This window comes from Chelonia mydas, chromosome 1, assembly GCF_015237465.2.
Source record: "Chelonia mydas isolate rCheMyd1 chromosome 1, rCheMyd1.pri.v2, whole genome shotgun sequence".
Taxonomy (NCBI): domain Eukaryota; kingdom Metazoa; phylum Chordata; order Testudines; family Cheloniidae; genus Chelonia; species Chelonia mydas.
In genome coordinates, this window is record NC_057849.1 from 16,744,183 (window position 1) to 16,767,830 (window position 23,648).

At 42.6% G+C, this 23,648-nt stretch overlaps 1 protein-coding gene across 3 annotated transcripts in view; it reads right to left on the reverse strand.

Annotated features, from left to right (window-relative positions):
• RSF1 (remodeling and spacing factor 1) overlaps nucleotides 1-23,648 on the reverse strand; it is a 112,836-nt gene that overhangs the window by 20,155 nt on the left and 69,033 nt on the right. For all 3 annotated transcript variants that reach the window (XM_037886028.2, XM_037885902.2, XM_037885830.2), the window contains exons 10-15: nucleotides 23,230-23,284; nucleotides 21,062-21,171; nucleotides 14,741-14,808; nucleotides 11,715-11,922; nucleotides 9,668-9,891; nucleotides 4,649-4,840 (exon numbers count right to left, since the gene is read on the reverse strand). In XM_037886028.2, coding sequence (XP_037741956.1) covers nucleotides 4,649-4,840; nucleotides 9,668-9,891; nucleotides 11,715-11,922; nucleotides 14,741-14,808; nucleotides 21,062-21,171; nucleotides 23,230-23,284 — 857 coding nt within the window. The remainder of the gene's footprint in view (nucleotides 1-4,648; nucleotides 4,841-9,667; nucleotides 9,892-11,714; nucleotides 11,923-14,740; nucleotides 14,809-21,061; nucleotides 21,172-23,229; nucleotides 23,285-23,648) is intronic.

The window sequence follows — 23,648 nt, forward strand, 5'->3', positions numbered from 1 at the left end:
AACTGGTACATCGCCCTTGGGCGCACCTTCAAAAGGCTTATTTTTAACCAGAGGACTTGCGGCTTCATAGCCTTAAGGACTCAAGAGCCACCCTCAAGTCCCTGGGCCGCCATATTCCATCTATGCAGCGGAGGCATTTTAAGCCCCAGCCCCTGCCTTGATTCTACCAAAGTCTGTTAGTAGAATCAAGACAGGGGCTGGGGCTTAAAATGCCTCCGCTGCATAGATGGAATATGGCGGCCCAGGGACTTGAGAGTGGCTCTTGAGTCCTTAAGGCTATGAAGCCGCAAGTCTCTCAGAGAAGAGGGTCGAGCCCTCAAATGGGAGGTTCTGGATGTCTGTTGGACCTCATACGGGAGCCCTGATGCCTGCAGCCAGGAGCTCCTCCAGATGGCCACCACTGAAGACATGGTCCAAGCGGCTGAATGGGCAACATCCAGGGCTGCCTGTAGCGGAGCCCGTGCCACAAGTTTGCCCTCCTCCACCAAGGTGGAAAACTCTGCCCCCGATTCTTCTGGCAGAAGCTCAGTGAATTCTGACACAGCCCCACAGGAACTGAAGCTATATCTGAAGCTATATCTGGTGGTTTGAAATCCAAAGCTGGGGCCCCCTGGTAGAATACACTTTCCTCCCGAAGTGGTCCAGATTCTTTGCATCTCGGGCTTTAGGTGATGGACCTTGGTGCCCTTGCCGTTCTCATTCGTTTGCCACGAGTCCGGTGGTGGGTGTGAATAAAAGTGTTCAAACCCTTAAGAGGGAACAAAATATTTCCTCTCTGTCCTTTTCACCACCAGGGGCAGGGAGACGGGGGTTTGCAGCAGCATTCTCGTGGTATCTTGTATGGTTTTAATGAGCGGCAGGGTAACTTGGGAGGGTCCTCAGGGGGCCAGGATGTCCACCATGGGGTCTGATGACTCAGAGACCTCCTCGACCTGGAGTCCCAGGTTCTGGGTCACTCTCTTCAGGAGCTGCTGGTGGACCCTACTGTCCTCGAGTCCAGGAGCTGTGGAGGTACCAGCCACTGTCTCATCTGATGATGAAGACGACGAGGTTCTACCTGGGACCAGCTCTTGCTCCTGGCCTGTGTGGTGACCAGTAGCATGTGGGATGGCTGGTCCTGCACCAAGGGAGATGGGGAGGTGCATGGTTTTCTGAAGCTACCAACACTGACCTCCTGGAATAGGATCCCTTGCTTTGATGAAACGCTGAGGGTGTCCAAAATGGCCAATGGGCTGGAGCTCGCCATTGCACGGGCCATGGCATCGGGGGAAATTGCTGTCTCTCCCTGTCCGACCTTGAGTGTCTACGCTCCGATCTGTGCTGGGTCCACCTGGACACAAAGGATTCCACCTCTGAATCCAATTGGGAGGACTCACTCTGGGAGGACCATGGGAGAGCAGTGCCCACCGGTGCTGTGGAGCCGTGCTGGAAGATTGGTGACCACTGCGGCTTCCCTGCTGGTCTGTTGCCAGAAGGTACCTGGGACTGGTGGACCAGATGATGGTGACTGATGTGGTACCATCACTAGCTTGCCTTGGGACGACACCAAGAGTCTTGTGGGTGCCATTGCCCTTGAGCTTGGTGCCCTGTCTCGCCTGGGCGGGGAAGGCAGTGCTATGAAGGCGATGAGCTCTCTCACTGCCTTAAAGATCTCTGGTGTGGTGGGCAGCTGCAAAGCCTCTCCGTGACTCTCCCGGGGAGAGGAGTCCTGAGGAGCTGGACTCGACTGACCCCTTGTTGGGGCAGGAGTCAACGGCGCCGGGCTAGGTGGTGCTGCACTTACGTGGCCCAATGCGGGTCTCACTGTGCCAGAGTCCTTCTGTCCCGGCCTCGGCGTAGGTGAGCACCCCCGGTACAGCTTCTTTTTCTTGAGGGGCACCGGGGATTGGGAACGGTGCTGCACTCTGCCATGCATGGAGCCCCTGAGCAGCGAGCTCTGTTGGTGCTGAGCGTCTCTATCCCAGTCCTTTTTCGGTACCAAAGTTTCCTGTGTCGACGTCGGAGCACTGCGCACCAATGCTGAGGTGCTAGGCATCAGTTCGGCCGAAGTCGGTTCAAAGTAGGGATGGAGGACGGCCTCCATCAGAAGGATCTTCAACCGTTGGTGGCTTTCTTTTTGAGTCCTGGGGTAAAATCCCCTAGAGATCTTGCAATGGTCCTTCTGATGCGATTCCCCCAGGTACTTCAAGCAGGAAGTGTGGGGGTCGCTCCTAGGCATAGGCTTGTTGCAAGCTCTGCAGGGTTTAAACCAAGGGGACCGGGGCATGCCCCGGTACCGGGGGGTGGGGAAGGGAAGTGGGGGGGAGGTCCCTCAGAATAATTCCCCACTGGAATCTAGCTATATAATGACTGACTAACTACAGCTACTAGCTAACTGTTTTAACTATTTACAGAAAGACATTCTGAGGACTACTCGGGAGAAGGCTTGCCGAAGCAAGAGCAAATGAGCTTTCCGGCTAACCGTCGCAGGCAGTAAGAAGGAACTGAAATGGCGGCGGGTTGGTGGGGCCCAAAGTACGGCACCATGGAGGCGCAACTCCAGGCACCCGAGCCGACCCAACGGGTACTGCTAGGGGAAAAACCTTCCGGCTACTGTGCACGCGACGCGCACACACCTAATTGGAATCAACATGAGCAAGTACTCGAAGAAGAACCAATCTTGCCAAACAAACCTAATTTCCTTCATTGATATGGTTACTGGCCTAATGGATACAGGGAAGCAGAAAACATGGTATAATCTTGATTTTAGAAAGGCTTTTGTCCCACAGTCCCACATGACATTCTCATAACCAAACGACGGAAATGTGGTCTAGATGAAATCACTGTAAAAGTGGGTGTCACCACAGCGTGAAAGCCTGTACTCTATGTGCAGTTATCAATGGTTTACTGTCAGACTGGGAGGATGTATCCAATGGGGTCCAACGGGTCAGTCCTGGGTCTGGTATTATTCAATATTTTCATTAATGACTGCAATAATTAAATGGAGAGCACGTTTATTAAATTTGCAAAAGACCTCAAGCTAGGAGGGGTTGCAAGCACTTTGGAGGACAGGACTAAAACTTAAAACAACCTTGACAAATTAGAAAAATTACTCTGAAATCAACCAGATAAAAATTAATAAAGACAAGTGCAAAGTACTTCACATAGCCCTGGTCTACACTGGGGGCGGGAGGGGGAAATCGATCTAATTTATGCAACTTCAGCTACGTAAATAATGTAGCTGAAGTCGACGTACTTAGATCGACTTACCATGGTGTCTTCACCGCGGTGAGTCGACTGCTGCCGCTCCCCCGTCGACTCTGCCTGTGCCTCTCGCAGTGGCGAAGTACAGGAGTCGACGGGAGAGCGCTCGGGGGTCAATTTATAGCATCTAGACTAGACGCGATAATCGATCACCGCTGGATCGATCGCTGCCCGCCGATCTGGCACGTAGTGAAGACATACCCTTAGAAAATAAAAACCCAACATACTACTACAAAAAGAGGAATAACTGGCTAGGTGGTAGCACTGCTGAAAAGGATCTGGGGGTTACAGAGTGGATGACAAAATTAATATGAGTCAACAACGTGATACGAAAAAGATTAATGCCATTCCAACATGTATTAACAGGAGTGTCATATGAAAGACATGGAAGGTTAACTTCTGCTCTACTCAGCACTGATGAGGCCCCAGCTAGAGTACTGGATCCAGTTCTGGGCGCCACAGTTTAGGAAAGATGTGGACGAAGTGGAGAGAGTCCAGCGGAGTGCAACAAAATGATAAAAGGTTTAGAAAACCCGGCCTATGAGGAAAGGTTAAAAAAACTGGACATGGTTAGTCATGAGAAAAGAAGACCGAGGGGGGACCTGATAAGAGTCTTCCCATATGTTAGACCTGTTACAAAGAGGACAGTGATCAATTGTTCTCCATGTTGACTGAAGGTAGGACAAGAAGTAATGGGCTTAATCTGCAGCCAGAGTTAGATATTAGGAAACATTTTTAACTATAAGGGTAGTTAAACTCTGGAATAGGCTGCTAAACAAGGTTGCGGAATCCCCATTACTGGAGGTTTTTAAGAACAGGTTGGACAAACACCTGTTAGGGATGGTCTAGGTTTACTTGGTTCTGCCTCAGCACAGGGGACTTGACTAGATGACCTCTCGAGGTCTCTTCCAGCTCTACATTTCTATGATTCTATTAAAGTTTTAATTACAACTACAGGCATATTTAGGGGGACAGAACAAAATTATTCAATTTGGATACAACCAGGACACCAGGGTTAATGCCCTTACTCTTACGAAAGGGCTGTGGGATCTTTAATGACCACAACTGAAGCGTGACAAATACTCCTGTCCTCCACAATAACTGCATTTCCTCCTTTGCAATCCCAACATTTAACTACCAGATGGAGTAATTTCACACCAGGAAGTCAAGATAAGGGAAAGCAGGAAATTTGACAAATAGCAGTAGTAATGCCTTGTTATATAAACTTATAGGGTGCATCACAAGGATACATTTAGATTTTGGGAAATATCAAGGATCTCAGAAAAGAATTCTCTGTGTATCTCTCACTAAATGCAAATCTTGTGTTTACTTTATGCCCCGTATTTCTCCCTTTCCACTATCACTCACACATCAGCTCCTGCAAATGGTGGAGTGCTTGTTTTACCTTCACTGTCTGAACTGGGAAGCCTCCGTTTATGAAGTCGTCTTAGCTCCTTTCCATATCGAACACTTTTCTGTGAGCCATCGCTTTCTGAATCCTCCTTATAGTTAACTTGTCTCTTTTGATTCCGCCTTGATCTTCTCCGCCTAGTTTCCAGGTAATCATCATCACTGTAATCTGTGTAATCACCACTTTCTGCAAAGAAGAAAACAGCCATACGCTTTATTCTGTTAAAATGAAAATGCACAGACCCACTGTCACATTTCCAAAAGGTATGTTTGTTCAAACAAAGTGCAACCTTGAGTGAACAAAATCAACCACTCTAGTCACAGGAAAACCTCAATCTTCACGCCTCTAACGGGAAGGTTGTTATCTTGACTGGGTCCAGCCTGATACTACTGCACTGGCTCCCCATTCATTTCCAGCTTGAAATTGCCATCAGTTTTTAAATTCCACTATGGATTTTTCCAGTTACTCTCACAAACCTCTCCCACCACTCCTCTAGCATTGGCTTCCTTTTATCCTTCTATACAATCTTACCCCTACTTGTGTGAAACATACTTCTCCTCTACAGCTCCTGCCAACTAGAGCAACCTGCTTGAATCTGAATTGATGACACAATCTCATTCCAATCTCCACTGGAAAATACCTCTGGCCCTTGATTTTTATTTAACTCTAATTTTATTACATTCAAGCATTTTTAGACGAAGTCCATGAAAGATATTGACAGAATAACAGTGAACTGTAAGCAGTGGTAAAAAATGAAGTGGATAAACTCAATTCTCCAAAAGAGAAGTGGCTAAACTCTGTGTACCTTAGTTTACCCTTGACTATACTACTGATGGTAGGAAAGTACAGATTAATTGTTCTCAAGTCAGCAACAAGGAGATCAGTCCTATAGGTTTCAAAGCTGCAGCTACACGTTTGGTTGGAATACCAGATGAGAGTGTTTATAAAAAACAATCCAGTCGTTCCTAGTTCTCGGTGCACCAGACTTCTGCAGAATTAGTGCCTTTTTAAGGTCTAGCTTGTCAGACACTTTTTCCAGCAGCTCAAAATAACTGCGGTAGCTGGATCATGTTTAGCTATTTTTTCTTTGAACCATGTCAAAAACATTATTCCACAGTATTAATGCTGCCTTTTCATTCCAGAGCCACCCAGAGGATTCAGGGGGCCTGGGGTCTTCGGCGGCAGGGGTCCTTCTGCTCCGGGTCTTCGGGGCACTTCGCTGAAGACATGGAGCGGAAGGACCCCCGCTGCCAAAGACCCAGAGCGGAAGAAGCGGCAGCAGGTCTTTGGAGGCGGGTCCTTCACTCTGCGTGCGTTCGGTGGCACTGACGGACCCGCCGCCGAAGTGCCGCCGAAACCTCTCGTGGGGGCTCCTGCAGGGCCCGGGGCAAATTGCCCCACTTGCCCCCCTCAGGGCTGCCCTGTTTCATTCACATCACAAGCTGCCCTGTCGTGTTATTAACTGAAATCACTCAGACTAAAACAGCCGTGTTTTTCCCTCAAAAACATTAAGGAAAAGGTGAGAGCAAGTCAACAAGAGAGCTCAATGAGAAACCTCAAATCTGGAGAAGAAAAAAAGCAACCCTCCGTGTTTGTTATTTCTTTAGAACCAAAGTAAGGCGAGGCAGGCTCTCCAGAAAGAGTTTGTGGGGGTAAGGAAAGGAACATATAGTTAAGGCCACAACCCTTTGCGCATGCGGTGGGGAGGTGGTGAGGAGGGAAGAGAGAGAGATACACTGCCTTGTGAAAAGGAACAGGACTGAAAACCTTGAAGACTGAGGTTTTTTATTTGTCCACAAAACAGATGAATACTGGGCAGCAGCAGTGCAAGCTTCTCCAGGGGTCAGTCCTGGAGCTGGTTTTGTTCAACATCTTTATTAATGATCTCAATGATGGGATTAATTGTGCCCTCAGCAAGTTCGCAGATGACACTAAGCTGGGGGGAGAGGCAGACACACTGGAGGGTCGGGATAGGGTCCAGAGTGACCAAGACAAATTGAAGGATTGGGCCAAAAGAAATCTGATGAGGTTCAACAAGGACAAGGGCAGAGTTCTGCACTTAGGAAGGAAGAATCCCATGCACTGCTACAGGCTGGGGATCGACTGGCTAAGCAGCAGTTCTGCAGAAAACGACCTGAGGATTACAGTGGACAAGAAGCGGGATATGAGTCAGCAGTGTGCCCTTGTGGCCAAGAAAGCCAACGGTATATTGGGCTGTATTAGTAGGAGCATTGCCAGCAGATTCAGGGTGATTATTCCCCTCTATTTGGCACTGGTGAGGCCACATCTGGAGTAGCGCGTCCAGTTTTGGGCCCCACACTACAAAAGGGATGTGGACAAATTGGAGAGAGTCCAAAAAGAAAATGATTAGGGGGCTGGGGCACAGGAGTTATGAGGAGAGGCTGAGGGAACTGGGGTTATTTAGTCTGCAGAAGAGAAGAGTGAGGGGGGATTTGATAGCAGCCTTCAACTACCTGAAGGGGGGTTCCAAAGAGGATGCAGCTAGGCTGTTCTCAGTGGTGGTAGATGACAGAACAAAAAGCAGTGGTCTCAAGTTGCAGCGGGGGAGGTCTAGAATGGATATTAGGAAACATTATTTCACTAGGAGGGTGGTGAAGCACTGGAATGGGTTACCTAGGGAAGTGGTGGAATCTCCATCCTTAGAGGTTTTTAAGGCCTGGCTTGACAAAGCCCTGGCTGGGATGATTTAGTTGGTGTTGGTCCTGCTTTGAGCAGGGGATTGGACTAGATGACCTCCTGAAGTCTCTTCCAACCCTAATATTCTATGATTCTATGATCGAGCTGCCATGGAGGAATCACTTCCAGAGATAAGAAGGGAGTTCAACTTCCAGGCACACTGAGCCTTTGACCTCTCTTCCAGCTGTCAACAAGAGCATTAGTGCATATATTAATTAGGGTGGTATTTTTTGTGATGGCCACATGACCACTAGGAACTGAATAGGAACTGCTCCCAAGTATTTAGCTGCATTAAGGTGTAGATTAGTAATAACTTCAGATCCTTTAGCTTCTGCATCAGTTGCTCTCATATTTTCATTAATCATAGACTACCACAATTTCCACTATGAATCTCTGTATATGTTCAGACTCTAACCATTTCTTTCTTACACTCATTGTTGGTCTCTTAGTGGCATGCAGAAAAGGAAGACAGCTTACGGAACAATCATTTTAAGCTCATACACCTTTCTTAATTTGCCCATACATAAAAACTCACATCGGAGACCAGCCATTCAATGAAGAATAAATGGACACAAATCAGATGTCAAGAATTATAACATTCATAAACCAGTCGGAGAACACTTCAATCTCTCTGGTCACGCGATTAAAAAGTTGCTATATTACAACAAAAAAACTTCAAATCCAGACTCCAGCGATAAACTGTTGAATTGGAATTCATTTGCAAATTGGATACAATTAACTTAGGCTTGAATAGAGACTGGGAGTGGCTAAGTCATTATGCAAGGTAACCTATTTCCCCTTGTTTTTTCCTACCCCCCCCCAGACGTTCTTGTTAAACCCTGGATTTGTGCTGGAAATGGCCCACCTTGATTATCATACACATTGTAAGGAGAGTGATCACTTTAGATAAGCTATTATCAGCAGGAGAGTGGGGTGGGAGGAGGTATTTTTTCATGCTTTGTGTGTATATAAAAAGATCTTCTACACTTTCCACAGTATGCATCCGATGAAGTGAGCTGTAGCTCACGAAAGCTTATGCTCAAATAAATTGGATAGTCTCTAAGGTGCCACAAGTACTCCTTTCCATTTCATTCTGCAGCTCAGCTGACTTCAGAAAGATGGATACAATAGTGAAAAGGCCATTCAATACCTGCAATGAGCTAATCCTGCAAGGTGCTGGTGCCTTCAACTCCCAATGGCATTAGGTAGTTTTGGGCCCAGTCCTACAAAGTAAGTGACACTCCTGAGAAAGCTCTTCCTAAAAAGTGCTATCTCCTCATGGAATGCTATGAGAATACGTTATTAAGAGACAAAATTTACCTAGTCTCTGATTTATTTCTTCTTGATTAGTAAGGACAAATACACGCAAGAAAAATATATCTTCTCCCCTTAGTTCATCTGCTTCCATTGCTTATTCCTCTGTGTAGGAATCATTTTCACACAGTCAATTGTATTTCAGACAGAGGATGGATTTTGATTGGGGAACAGGCAGTATAAGGAAAGGAACAAAGACGCTGTTGTCATGCAAGTGTCCCTAGTAATTAAAGTTCAAAAGCGAGAAATATCGAAACCATAGATTCATAGATTATAAAGTCTGAAGGGATCACTACTGTAATTTACTTTGTCCTCTTGTTTAACATAGATCATAGTACAACAATTCCTGCAGTTGAGGAAATTATTCTTCCCTCCTAAGAAATCAGGGACTGAGTTTCTCTAAGCAGTAGGCTTTTGAAAGTTTTCCATGAGGCATTAGCAGATCTCTGAGTACACACAATGAAATAGTTCTTTGAACTACTTTTCCTGCTAAGTTTAAACAAAATATTGTGCACCCACAAAATACGCAAAGAGAGATGCAACTGGAAATGAAACATCAGGAATCTGCCAATTCTGCATACAATTGCCTGTTTTGCCCTCACAACTTAGGCACACATTTAAAAATGAATGTGACCCAAAGAACCTAACACTCAACACTAATTTCCTTTTGTGCATTTTGAACAGAACACTCAGACCAAGTGAAAACCTTAAATAAGGAACATAATTATTAAAAAACAGTACTTGCATGGCACTTTTCATTTCCAAAGCAACTGACAGAGACATCTAATTAACTACCACAACACCTCTATTACAAAAGCAATAGCCCTATTTTTACAGCTAGAACCTTAGAAACACAGATGACATATGACTTGACTGAATCCATATAGCCAAGTTCAAAGTCCAGGCCAAGATTAGAACTCAGGAGTGTGTAAGCCACCTGTCCTTTTGCTTGGGCCCTCTTCTCTGACACACAACAGCTAACTCTTCAAAAGTTAAGCTTACCAGACTCCCTACTTAAATTGTCCTCAGAGTCTTCCTCTTCGTCATCCTCTGAATATTTTTTCTTGACTGTTTTTCTTCGTAACCGCCTGCTTTGTCTCATTGGCCTGGAGTGGTGTCGCCTGGGTCTACGGGCACAGAACTCTGTATCACTGTCTTCGTTTGACAGCTGGTCATCTTCACTTTCATCTGGGTTTTCCTCTGATACAACAAACTCGTCCTGAGATCTGTTAAAAAAAGTTACAGCCAAAAGAGAGATACTTGAAATAAATGGACTAAAATACTGTAACATATAGGAGTTAGATATATTTAATATAGCTTATAATAAATTTAGATGTTATTTCAAGAATACACTTCTCTCTCTCTCTCTCTGGAGAGCCTAAGAGTGTTTCACAAAAATGAATGAATCTTCTCAAAACTAATGTGAGGCATCAAATCTTTATGCTGAGATCAACATACCCAACACTGAAATTAAACACTTGCTGCATACCTGAAGATGCCTTTACAGAATATAACGTTACACAGTAGATTAGGACAGTAAGTGAATTCAAATGCTGTATCTAATTGAAACTGCAGGTGGCTTTATTTAGGCTGCATTCTAATTGGCTCAGTACTTCAGGATAAACACCACTATTCTTATGAAACATTCTTTAAGTACCCACAAATGGTCAAGACTTCAGTTTGTGTGTCTTGTATGAAATATGGCACCCTCACACCTACAGTGCCTTCTGTCATACTGGTTCAGTAATAGTTCAGGCAGAACACCAGCTGCGAAACAGTTTCATGTTTCGCCTACAGTAGGTGTTCCCTTGAGATCTCTCATTCAAGCACTGACCAAATACAAATCTATTCACTTGTGAGAGTTGAAAGAATCATATCCATGAAGCTGATGCATTTATGAATAAACTTCTAATTCACTGATTTATATTACTGGTCTTTCATATAAAGACTGAGCCAATTTATATAACAGTTAAGCAGCCTACCTGAAAAAAAAGGTTCATATGCAACAGTAATAGGCATTCAACTCCCCTATATGAATGCAAACTCTCATCTAACAGCCAACAGGTAATTAGTAGAGATTATTGTTGAAAATATGTGGACTCATCAATGCAGTGCTAATTCAGTGAGATTTTTACAGGCTGAATTCACTAACTAGGAAAGTTCCAGCACATCTTGCTCAATCACTGAAAAACCTTCAACACCATCACATGTGGAAAATGGAGCTGAAGAGATTTAAATAGAGATAGTTCCAAAACACAACAAGAGGGGTAATGAACAGCATGTCAGCTTTACGGGCTCTCAGCAAAGGGGGGGAACAAAGTCTTGTACCCTTTTGTGAGTCTTTAGGAGGCATAAAAAAAGGACTGAAAGGATTTTTAACTTTAGAAATTCAGGTCTGTCTGATCTGGAGAATTCTGATGACTGAAAAACTAATGAAATGGCAGCATCCCAAGAAAGTGAAAAGCTGAGCAATTCAGAAGGGGAAGGGAAAGGGATTTTTAATCAGACTGCTTAAAATGTATTTAACATTTTAGGTTTCATGTTCTTGAGAGGGTAAACTCTACCTTTTCCTGATCTCCACATCTAGTTCTGCTGGTTTTTGAACCTCAAATCTGTAGTATGCTAAAAATCAAAAGTTGATTTCTATAGCCTCCTTTAATTCTAAGATATCTATGAGGTCTTGTCTACACTAGAAAGTTGTGACTAGATTTTCTATATTGATAGTATAAGATGCCTTATACTAGCACTGCAATTCCCATACAGTAAGAAACACAACTCTATTGGTATAAGTCACCTTTATACCAATATAAATGTGTCCACACTAGGGCTTTCACTGATGTAACTTTTTTTTTTCTTTTTTTAAAACAAAAACACCACACCCCTAACTGGAAGAGTTAGACTAATAAAAATTCTAAGTCTAGACCTGGCCTTAACAGGAAACCCACTCTTACAGCTTCAAACCGCAAAGAGACAACCCAGTGGCATTGTAAGTTCACAGAAACCTGTAGTGGTTAATAACCCAAGACTAGTAGTTTAAATAGCTACCTACCCATCACTGATCCTGAACTCATCCTCACTCTCTTCCTCATCCAGGTTACTATCGCTATCGAGGTCGTTCAGTCGCCGTCGTTTCTTGCGACGTGCTGCAGCAGCCCTTTGTGGCCGCTTATTTTCTTTCCTTTCTTCCTCTAGGATGGTGGAAATGTCTTTTCCCCGGTGACCTGTGATATTAGACATGTCTTTGCCTCTGCCAACACCTGTGTTAGTGGGAGAGGGGGAAAATAAGCTGCAAGTTAATTATAGCATTTTTCATTCAATTTCACAGAGACCTTCCCATCCTGCTGCTAATTTCAACTTCCTTTAATAAAGGAGACCCCTTTCATCATCCAAGACTCAAATTCTTGAACCCAGCTTTCTTCCATCCACAGCTATACTATATAGAGTATTTTTTTGGAAGAGCTATAATCCCTAACACTTGGGAGCACAAACCAACTATTAACCCAGGGGATGTTAGAAAGAAGTTTCCCTATGGGCAGGTTACTGGAAAACTGTGCATTACAGGAATGCCAGCACCTTTCTCTGAAGCATCTGATATTGGCTACTGTCTGGGACAGCATACTGGGCTAGATGGACCACTGATCTGATAGGAACATATTAAAATGCTATGTCATAAGACAAACTCAGGGACACACACAAAAACAAGATTATGAATGTTCTTGGACGACAAGAAGTCTGAATATGATGTGGGACTGAAGGAAAGCTAGGGAGTAGATTCAAGGATATGACGTGCTTGGGATAACTGAAAGGGAACAGTATTATTAACAGTATTGTTATTGTTATAGACAGAATAGAAGAGTGCGGTGGGGGAAGAGGTGAGACAGGAAAATTAGAGATACGGTTCTCGTAATCAAGGTGAGAGATGCCCAAGTCATGGATAAGTGTTTTAGTGGCGGAGAGAGAGATATGAAAGAACACACTGATTTTAAAGTAGTAGTAGTAACAAGGCTTAGTGAGGGAACTGGGTGTGGGTGAAGGAGAGCTGGGAAGTCTGAGATGGCATTAGCAGCTTGGGAGACAACGGATGGTAGCAGAGTTCTTAGTGATGCCAGAGAGCAAATGAAGTGGAGAAGGATGAAGGATTAGGAGGAAAGATGAGCAGCCCTGTTTTGGAGAGACTAGATTTGAGTTGATAGCAAGACATCTACAAAAGGTGTAGTTGTGAGATGTGAGAGTCAATCAATCAGTGGCACCAACGGTCTTTACAGAGCATGGTGTACGTCCCGATGATTTCTTTGGCAATCATCTATAAAGGACTGCCAAGGGAGATGGGAGTCACCAGGCAGCTATATCCATAGGCCTTCTACCCGGCGTATTTTACTCCAGCCACTTATGCACCAGTAATTAGCATATTCTAACAAACTATTACCATAACTGAATGCAAGAGGTGGGCTGTGGTTGCACACCCCATCACATACAACCTGACTGGGGAACTAGTTTTGAAAACTGGCCGATTAGGAGGTGACACGAGCCCTACCACAAGGAAATAAGTAGTGGGAACATTAGCTTAGCAGCGTTTAGATAGCTAAGCTGAGCAGCAGTCAGGGTATACTGACATTTATTGATGCAATTATAAAACAAAAAATAAATACAAAGTATGTGCACATGCCCACACTCCCAAACCTGAAAAAGAGCTGTGTGTGGCTCTCTCACCAACAGAAGTTGGTCCAATGAAAGATATTACAACCTGAGGCCCTATACCCTCACACAACACCATATGAGAATGATGAAGCATGGTCACTCCCTCTGCTGTCCTAACCACGTCTGGTCCTGAAGGCTCAGGGTGTTCCCCATGATAAGTAACACCATGTCTGGATGGAAGTGCTCCAGGAGATAGATACCACTTTTAGCGTTAAAAATATTTTGTTTAGTTGTTTTTATCTTGGTGGGACAGAGACTTAATTTACTTGTATTAATTAAATTATTAATTATGTTAGGGTCCTTAGAGCCTTGAATAAGTACATTTATTACTTTAAATCTAAATAAATAGAAAAATAATCAGGCTTGATTTTCAGACTGCCTGTGCACATCCATAGGGCTTTTGAAAAAACAGGCATAGTTCTGGGGATTGAAAAAGAACAGGAGCAAGGGATTATCTGAACATTTTAAACACGCAAGAGATGTTGAAGCACAAATCTCACTGACAGGCAATAGGCACCGAACTCCTAAATCCCTTGGGCATATTTGGAAAAATCTCCCTCAGCTCTTCACCATGTCACAAAAGAAAAAGGTTTCAGAGTAACAGCCATGTTAGTCTGTATCCGCAAAAAGAACAGGAGTACTTGTGGCACCTTACAGACTAACAAATTAAAACTTATGCTCTAATAAATTTGTTAGTCTCTAAGGTGCCACAAGTACTCCTGTTCCTTTTTACAAAAGATAAAGAAAGACAAATTAGAATAATATGATTAAGTTATAATTTTCTAACTTCGTTCTATTTTATTTTTTTTTAAGCTATTAGCTCCTTCCATCTGAGGATCTCAAAGAGATTTACAAGCTTTAATGAATAAAGTTTCACAACACATCTGTGCAGTACGGAAGTACTGACCAAGATTAGGGCCAACATTTTCAAGACGTTCACTAGCTTTGGGTGCCTCAATGTGAAAACACATATTAGCCCAATTTCCAGAGGTATTGAACACCAGCAGCACCCAGTGGCTTCCTAATCTGGCCATCCAAAGTTAGGGAGTTATTATAAAATGTTTGGTTCTTGATGCCCAGTTTTATCTTTAGATATTTAAAAAAGTAAAAACTGAAATTATTAACAAAAGCTACATGATTTTTCCCTACATGGACTCTCCAACACATGATACCCATTGCCCCACAACCAGGGAAATTGCTACAGTATTTGCATTTGAAAGTCCAGTAGGAAAAATGTCAAGTTATGCAGAGATTCAGATGAGGTATCAAAGGTCAGGAGCACATGCATTCCCTCTGGCATTGTAATAGAATGTGCGTCATACCAGCCCAACATGTCACCCATTTTAACTATACAAATAGTAAGTAACAGAAACATACCTCCTCCATCGGCCTCCTTGATATCATCTTCTATTGCTTCATCAATTGCCTCATCAAATTCATCAAATCTAAAAATAGTATCTTTTATTTACTACTTTGAAACAGAGCACAATTCAGATATATTTTGAAGTCACGTCTCAAAATCTAAAATAGCTGTAAGAATTCAGAGTGCTTCAGACATTCCAAAAGTGAGGGAAAGTGGTAAAATAATCAGAAAATCATCATACATATTCATAGTGTACTAGACAGATGCTCAATGGGTTTTTTTAAAAATATGTAGAGCATGTCCAGCTTCTAGCACAATCTAGCAGGATGGATATATACTACTACCTGGGCTGACTTACTAATAATTTAGATAAATTCACAAAAACACCTCCTCCTTACAGGTATGCTACTGAATTAAAGAAAACATAATGTGAATATTTTGTTTTAAAAGTATTTCAGCAAAAATTTTCACAAGAAATAGTTGCTTATTGATTATGCCAAACTCCCCCCCCCTGCCCCGATGGCATATGCATCTTTGTCCACCCCCAGCTTATGCAGTCAGAGGCTAGAGATATGCAGAGCATGGGATTGCATCCCTACCTTGGCTAATAGTCATTGATGTTTCTATCCTTCATGAGTTTATATAGTTTAGGCCTTCACAACATCCCCTACAACTAGAACCACAGGTTGACTGTGTGATGTGTGAAGTACTTCCTTTTTTTGGTTTAAGCCCGCTGCCTGTTAATTTCATTGGGTGACCCCTCCTTTTTGTGTTACGTGAAGGGATAAACAACACTTGCCTATTCACTTTCTCCGCACCAGTCATGATTTTATAGACCTCTATCATATCCCCCCTTCGTCGTCTCTTTACTAAATTGAACTCTCCCAGTCTTTTTAATCTCTCTTCATACAGAAGATGTTCCACACCCCTAATGATTTTTGTTGCCCTTCTCTGTACCTTCTCCAATTCCAGTATATCTTTTTTGATATGGGGCAACTAGAATTACATGCAGGATTCAAGGTGTGGGCGTACCATGGATTTATAGAGTGGCGTGATGATATTTTCTCTCTTATTATCTACCCCTTTCCTCATGGGTCCTAACATTGTTAGGTTTGTTGTTTTTTTTTGACTGCTGCTGCAGCACATTCAGAGGATGTTTTCAGAGAACTATCCACAATGACTCCGAGATCTCTGTCTGGAGTGGTAACAGCTAATTTAGATCCCATCATTTTGTATGTATAGATGGGATTATGTTTTCTAATTTGCATTACTTTGCATTTTTCAACATGGAATTTCATCTGCCATTTGGTTGCCCAGTCATCCGGTTTTGTGAGATCCATTTGTAACTCTTCACAGTCAGTTTCGGATGTAACTATCTTGAGTAGTTTTGTATCATCTGCAAATTTTGCCACATCCTTGTTTATCCCTTTTTCCAGATCATTTATGAATATTTTGAATAGCACTGGTCCCAATACAGATCCTTGGGGAACACCACTATTTACCTCTCTCCATTCTGAAAACTGACCATTTACTCCTACCCTTTGTTTCCTGTCTTTTAACCAGTTACTGATCCATGAACTCTTATCCCATGACTGCTTACTTTGCTTAAGACCCTTTGGTGAGGGACCCTGTCAAAGGCTTTTTGAAAGTCCAAGTATACTATATCCACTGGATCATCCTGTCCACGTTTGTTGACCCCTCAAAGAATTCTAACAGATTGGTAAGGCATGATTTCACTTTACAAAAACCATGTTGACTCTTCCCCAACAAATCGTGTCCATCTATGTGTCTGATAATTTTGTTCTTTACTATAGTTTCAACCAATTTGCCTGGTACTGAAGTTAGACTTACCAGCCTGTTATTGCCAGGATCACCACTGCAGCCTTTTTAAAAAATTGGTGTCACATTAACTATCCTCCAGTCATCTGGTACAGAAAACGATGTAAATGATAGGTTACATACCACACTTAGTGGTTCTATAATTTCATATGTGAGTTCCTTCAGAACTCGAGTGAATACTATCTGGTCTTGGTGACTTATTTACTATTTAATTTGTCAATTTGTTCCACAACGTACTCTACCGATACCTCACTCTGGGACAGTTGCTCAGATCTGTCACCGAAAAAGAATGGCTCAGATGTAGGAATCTCCCTCATATCTTCTGCAGTGAAGACTGGTACAAAGAACTCATTTACCTTCTCCACAACGGCCTTATCGTCCTTGAGTGCATCTTTAGCACCTCAATTGTCCAATGGCACACTGATTGTTTGGCAGGCTTCCTGCTTCTGATGTACTTTAAAACATTTTTGTTGTCACTTTTTGAGTCTTTGGCTAGTTCCTCTTCAAATTCTTTTTTGGCCTGCCTAATTATATTTTCACACTTGACTTGCCAGAGTTTATGCTCCTTTCTATTTTCCTCAGTAGGATTTAACTTCCAATTTTTAAAGGGTGCCTTTTTGCCTTTACCTACTTTTCCTTAACCACCTTAACCATGGTAGCACTTTTTTGGTCCTCTTACTATGTTTTTTAATTTGGGGTACACATTTAATTTGAGCCTCTCTTATGGTGAGTTTTAAAAGTTTCCATACAACTTGCAGGCATTTCACTTTTGTGACTGTACCTTTTAATTTCCGTTTACCTAGCTTCCTTATTTTGTGTAGCTCCTATTTCTGAAATTAAATGCTACTGTGGTGGAATTCTTGGTATTTTCCCACCCCCACAAGGATGTTAAATTTAATTATATTATGGTCACTATTATTTACAGGTTGAAATATGCTGTAAAGTAAACTGGAAGGACAAAAGCAAAAGTATTCTTTTTTCATATTTTGTATGTTTGCTGTAGCAGCCTTTACAATTTTGAATGTGACTTTGTACATGGAGAAAGCAATTTAAAGGCAATCTGCAAATAGAAGAAAACAGGGTCTGTTCCCTCTTTGGTTTGATGTACAAAAGACGACAGGTTTTTGTTTAAAAAGATATGTTTAGTTTAGTTTCTTCAGTTGGAAATTCAGGTCTTGTCTACCTTGGTTTCCCTGGAAGACACTACGGATGGGCAAAAAGCTAGTAGGCCTATGACATCTGATACATGGAAATGAAATTGGATTAATTGTCTGGAGAAGTACATTTTATTCAGACAGATAAAATTCTACTTCCTCCCCCCCCATATTTTTTAATTTAAATACTTACCAGCTGGAGAAAACCTATTTTAATAAAGGTTCAGCCCTTAACTGAATGAGCGAGAGATATCCTCATTCTGTACCTTACATGCAAAACAGGGAAACTATTCCTAATATTTCTTTGGATGAAAACCAGCAGATTTTCTTCATAACAAAAGATTTCTGGCCTTCTTTGTACATCATAAAGAAGCAAATCCTCACATTTGCATGTCACCTTTAAAGTGCATTTATGGTAAAATAAGCAACTCTGAAACACCACCTTTGTGAGGTTTATTCTTAGGTACTTCCAAACAAGATTTTTTTCTTCTAACAAAAATCTTTTCACTTCATTTTGTCTTTGGAACAATTAAGCTATTCCTTCCATTCCACATATCACTACTAATAACTATTTTGGAGTCAAGTGTTAGCTGACAATTGTCTTTCCATATATGAGGCATAACACAGGACAGCTTGCTCTTCTGCAGTTTTATTAGTTCAGTAGGTTTGATTTTTTTTTAACCTGTTCATCAGTAAGTGATGCCGATGACTCCAAAGACACAGAAAGCAGGTATCTGAACAGAACTAACATACATTTTAGAGATTCATTTATGAGCAAAATAAGACTTTAGGATTTATTTCCCCTCACTGAAGGAGGGCCTACACAGTTCCCATTAACACAAACTAGACTTCCATTGTATATGTGTGAATTTGAAGTCATGTACAGACAATACACACACACACACATTCACAAACTCAAAGACATCTATGATGTACTGTGCAAGAGACACTTCTGTCATTTTAGATCGTAAGACTGAGTATCAAATGTAATGCTGTATGAAGCAAATTATTTCCATTTAAAAATCACAAGCCCTGCAGGATTTTATAAACCCATCGCAGTACTGTCAAAATATCCTAGAGGCAAAAACATTTTCCACTGGCTCAGTGACTGCCTCAACTGTCAGGAGCATGATAGCAAATCTATAAAAACCTGCCCTTAGCATCATGTCTCTTACAAGCGATATTGAATTTTATATACCAGCAGTAATATTTTCCTCAGTGTGGCATCTGCTGTTAACTAAGGGAGGTTACTCCTGAGGCATTCTGTTATAAAAAAATTAAAAATTCTGCACACAGTATTTTAAAATTCTGCAGATTTTATTTGTGAAATAAATGTGGAGGCTCCAGCATGGCATTGGGGAGCACCTGCCACTGGCTGCACAAAAGTGGGAGATCACTGTACAGCTCCCTGCCCCGGGACACAGACTCAGCAGCGAGCCTGCACCCAATCCCGACAGCACAAGGACCGGCCTGCCCCAGAAACAACCCAGGGTCCTGCCCCTCCATGCCAGGTGCATCAGGTGTGGGCAGGCAGGCTCATCAAGGCAGGATCCAAGTGTGGAGGGGCTTAATGTGGGGGGATCCAGGTGTAGGTTTAGAGGGTTCTGTGTGGGGCAATCTGGGTGCAAACGGCTCAGTGGGGGAATCCGGTGCGGGGGGAGGGGAGAAGTCTGGATGCACAGGGGCTTGTTGGAGGGTTCTGGGTGCAACGGTAATGGGACTCTGCAGGGAGTCCAAGTGAAGGTGGTTGGGGCTCAGCGGGAGGGATAGAGGGGTCTGGTGTGGGGGGATAGAGCTCTGAACAGGGGTCTGAGTGTGGGGGTCTCAGTGGGGGGGGGGTGCCGATGCTGGGAGAGGGGGATGGGGATCCAGGTGCAGCTGGTTGGGGCTCGGTAGGGTGGGGATCTGGATGCGGGTGGTTCGTTGAGGTGGTCCCGGTGCAGGGGAGTGGGGCTCGTCGGGGGGGGGGATTCTGGGTATGGGGGGAGGGTGAGGCTTTGCAGGAGAGTCTGGAGCAAGAGGGGGTCTGGATGTATGGGGGTTGGGTGGAGGGGGGAGCAGCTTCCTGTACAGGGATCCCTCCCCCTGCAGATGAGGAGCGATGGGTGCAGGAAGCGTGTGGGAGTTTGCAGAGCTTCCTACAGCCAGCAGAGAAATCTGGGGGTGGGTCTGACACGGCCCCGGATGCCAGGCAGGGGAAAAGTCAGTCTCGTCCTCCCCACCTCTGCCGGGACTAGCAGCTGAGCCCGGTGCAGGGTAAGAGCCACCAGCCAGGTCTTCCCCAGTCCCACCTGCTGCCACACAGTGATTTACCTCTCTGCCAGCTGCCCTGGTTACCCAAAACATACTGCTGGGGAGGGTCACATGATTGCTCTTGTGGCTTCCCTATGAGAAAGTCACTTTTCTGCGAGGAAGCAAAGAAATCTGCGGGGGACAAATTCTGTGCATGCGCAGTGGCACAGAATTCCCCCAGGAATAGGAGGTACTGAAAAATATCAACAGTTAATTAAGATAAAATTCCTGAGTGCTCAGTGAACATCACACTGGCAAATTCATCATGTTATACTAATGCCCTATCATTCACTGAGAGGAGAGCCAAATTAGTTATTGGCTTAAACATGGTTGTTGCCAGCATGGTTTTAAACAGTTTTCTTGTGGACCAACGTGGCCATTGATCACTTAAAAGCAGTACTGGCTATGCTGTACGACAAACTACTTCAGGAAGTAATCTACAGTACAGTTCTAGAACATACTTGGGGCGGGGGGGGGGGGGAGGGGGAGGGAAGGGGAAATCTTATGAACCTGCTAGCAATAACTGTCTAGAAACACAGGTGACATGACTATTCTGTTTCCAGCTATTCTGCAGAAGTAAAGTTCATTTTTCTCACTTTCTCTCTTGTGATAAGGTTTTCATTTGTACATTCCTTCAGATGTTTTCAGAGGAAAGGGGCAATCGGAAAAAAGGAATAGGAACGCAAGGCTTTCAGACATTTGTATTAGTCAGTCCTCCATTAGAGGGGAGAACAGATGTATTGGCCAGTATTAGTATTTTGCATATAGTGCAATAAGAATAAAGTATTTTCTAAGATGGTTTTATTTCCCATATCAGTGCGCTAAACACTGTGTATCTGCTCTTATATGTCAGTCATCCAAAGTGGCACCTTTGCTCTATGCTTGGTAATCATGTATAGTATTCAAAAGCAAGACTGAAGACACTATAATTTGATCAGTTGGCTAACCATAAAAGTACCCTCTAAGAAGCAGGTGAGTGGATGGACAGAGGAAATGGCAATATATTATTATTATTATTATTATTCTCCAGTTGGAGAACAAGCTGCCTACCTGTAACTTATGCATTTCCGTGTTCTAGTAGACCTCCTTTCAAGCCGTTTTGATTTTGACTTTTTGGAATCTTTCTTCTTTTCTTCCTGACTTTCCAGTATTTCTGGCTCCTGTTGAAGTATGACAACAAGTGTTAATTATGCTGGAGCAGATATCAGATAGCTTTGTCTCCCCTCTTAAGATTCACGAAGACTGAGCTGGAATTGTTTATTTTCATGTCAAACAGATAAGTGGTGTGTGCAAAACATTTCAAGTTCCCAAGTGGCTGACTTATATACAGGTACATAGTTCACAGGTACCCAGTTCTCTTTGTGATACTACAGATAACAAAGGCAAGATTTACTAGCAACATAATCCTGTAAGTACCTGGATTGAGGATGTAGATTACAGTTACAGTAGTGACATTATGCTTCTAGTTGAGGTGACACTTTCAGGCCTTGTCCATGCTACAGTTGAACAAGATAGTTGCCAACAAGTGTTTGCAGCCATTGTAAACTGGGATTTTTTCCTGTGTGTACCATTATATTGATCACCTCCTCTAGACAGCTGACAGTTCTGGAGAAAAAGATCCATATTATGTCCCCACTCTTTGCATACCTTTTTGTGGTACAGTTTCAGTCCCACTCTGGACAGGGCTTTAATTCTATGCCATTATTTCCAGAGCCTTAGTTTTCAATAAAAATTGACCTTTGGGCTGAATGTTTTGTTCTTATCAAGAGGTGTAGTGATGGTTTGTTTTTTGGGGAGAAAGAGGCTTGTGGTGTTTTGTTTTTTTAAGTTTGGTGAAATCCCATTGAGCCATTTCTCTGTTATCCAAGTGTGGAGGGAGAAAATTTGTTTTAGCACAATGAGTTAGAGTGGATAAGTCTACCTGACATTTATGGTTTGAACAAGTTTAAATGTAAAAGCTCATTTACTGGGCCTGAATTAAATCATCTGTTAGGAAGGCATAAGAAAAAAATCACTTTGAAATGAGTTTATGAGGGAAAAAGCACAAGCTCTGAAGGAGCAAACCATTTTTCTCCCATTCAGGGAGTTGGCGGGGGGGCGGGGGAGGGAAGGGAAGGTCAATAAACTTTTGCCACAACATTCTGGCTGAAATCTTGCAAGGCAATGCAAAGAATTATGATTCCTTCAGCAGCTGTAATTCACAGTGTACACTTGTATTAAGACAAACAGTTAATACAATATCCAGTATCAGAAGATCCTGCCTATAGTAAGAGAGAAGTTATGGATGCTGTGGGCACCATAACTTTGAATTTTCTGACTTTTGTGAATATAAAAACCAAAATCAAAACACTATTATTGTAGTCTTTTTGCAGAGAAAGTGAACTCCGGACAGCAACTGGTTTCTTTCAGGAAGTCCCAATATGTCAAATTACATTGGCACCAAAAATGAAGAGCTGCTCATTTATTTAACAGTGTAGTTTTAAAAGAGGACAAGAAAATTTCTTTGGGGGTGCACAACTGACTTCCCCTATCATTTATCAGGAAAGTGATAGTCAGAATTGAAAAAGGTAAATAATGTCTTAATTGCCTGTGAAGTATTTTACTTAGCACTATTCATAAAGCTTTAAGCTTTTAAAATTTGAACAGATTTTCTTGATCCCAAAATAAAGCAACAGCAATTAATATCCTTGCCTAATTCTTACACTCTCACCAGCTAAAATGTGAGCCACTGAATTAATTCTCATCTACCTGTTAATTAATGTATTGCCTTGAAAGAGCATTTGCCACTCCTAACACTTCGGTGTTCCGTTCCCTGTGACCGCATAGGGACTGTTGAGTAATGATGCAGAGTAGACAACATCTTTGCGAAGCCACTCTTTTGAGCAGTTCCAGAAATGATTTTTTCACCAAGCTAGATTTACTAAAAGGACTCAAATTATTTTCATTATCAATACACAAAACAGCAAATTACAATATAGGGCAGTAAACTGTACTTAGGCCCTGATCCAGCAAAGAACTTAAGCATGTGCTTAAACACCATAGTAGTTTTATTTGGTAAAATTTTGAACCTAAACAATGTTGACAATTTCCTTTTAAAAATGATGCAAATCTTATGTTAGTATCTTTGTTAAAAAAAAAAAAGACTGAAGTAAGTCACTTATTGCAGTAAGCACATTTAGGAAATGAAAGACCACCACAACACAGCTGAGTCAACTTACTTGTGGTGGGATGATGTTCTCAATACTGATACCCACATACACCAATCGCTCTTTCCTTGGGAGAGAAAGAAAATTAAAAATAGTTCACAAGAAGCCTGTTTGTAAAATGGTACAGATTTAAAACAATGATCTAATCAGTATCATTCAGAGCTGTTCATGCAGTCACGCAGAAGCAGCCCTATGAGTTGTCTCACTGCAAAACACAAGTTTCCAGACCTTGATTAAAGTTAGTAGGTATTATTTGTCTTGAAGGATCACAATTTCCTTTACATGTGAAACTGGTGACTTTACAAACAGTTCAGACAACTGCAAGTGTCTGAAGGGAACAGACACCGAGGAAGGAGAGGAATGGGTTACTGTGGTACGAAGGACGGTAACTAGTAGTAACAGACCAAAATTAAGGAAAATTTAGAAAATAA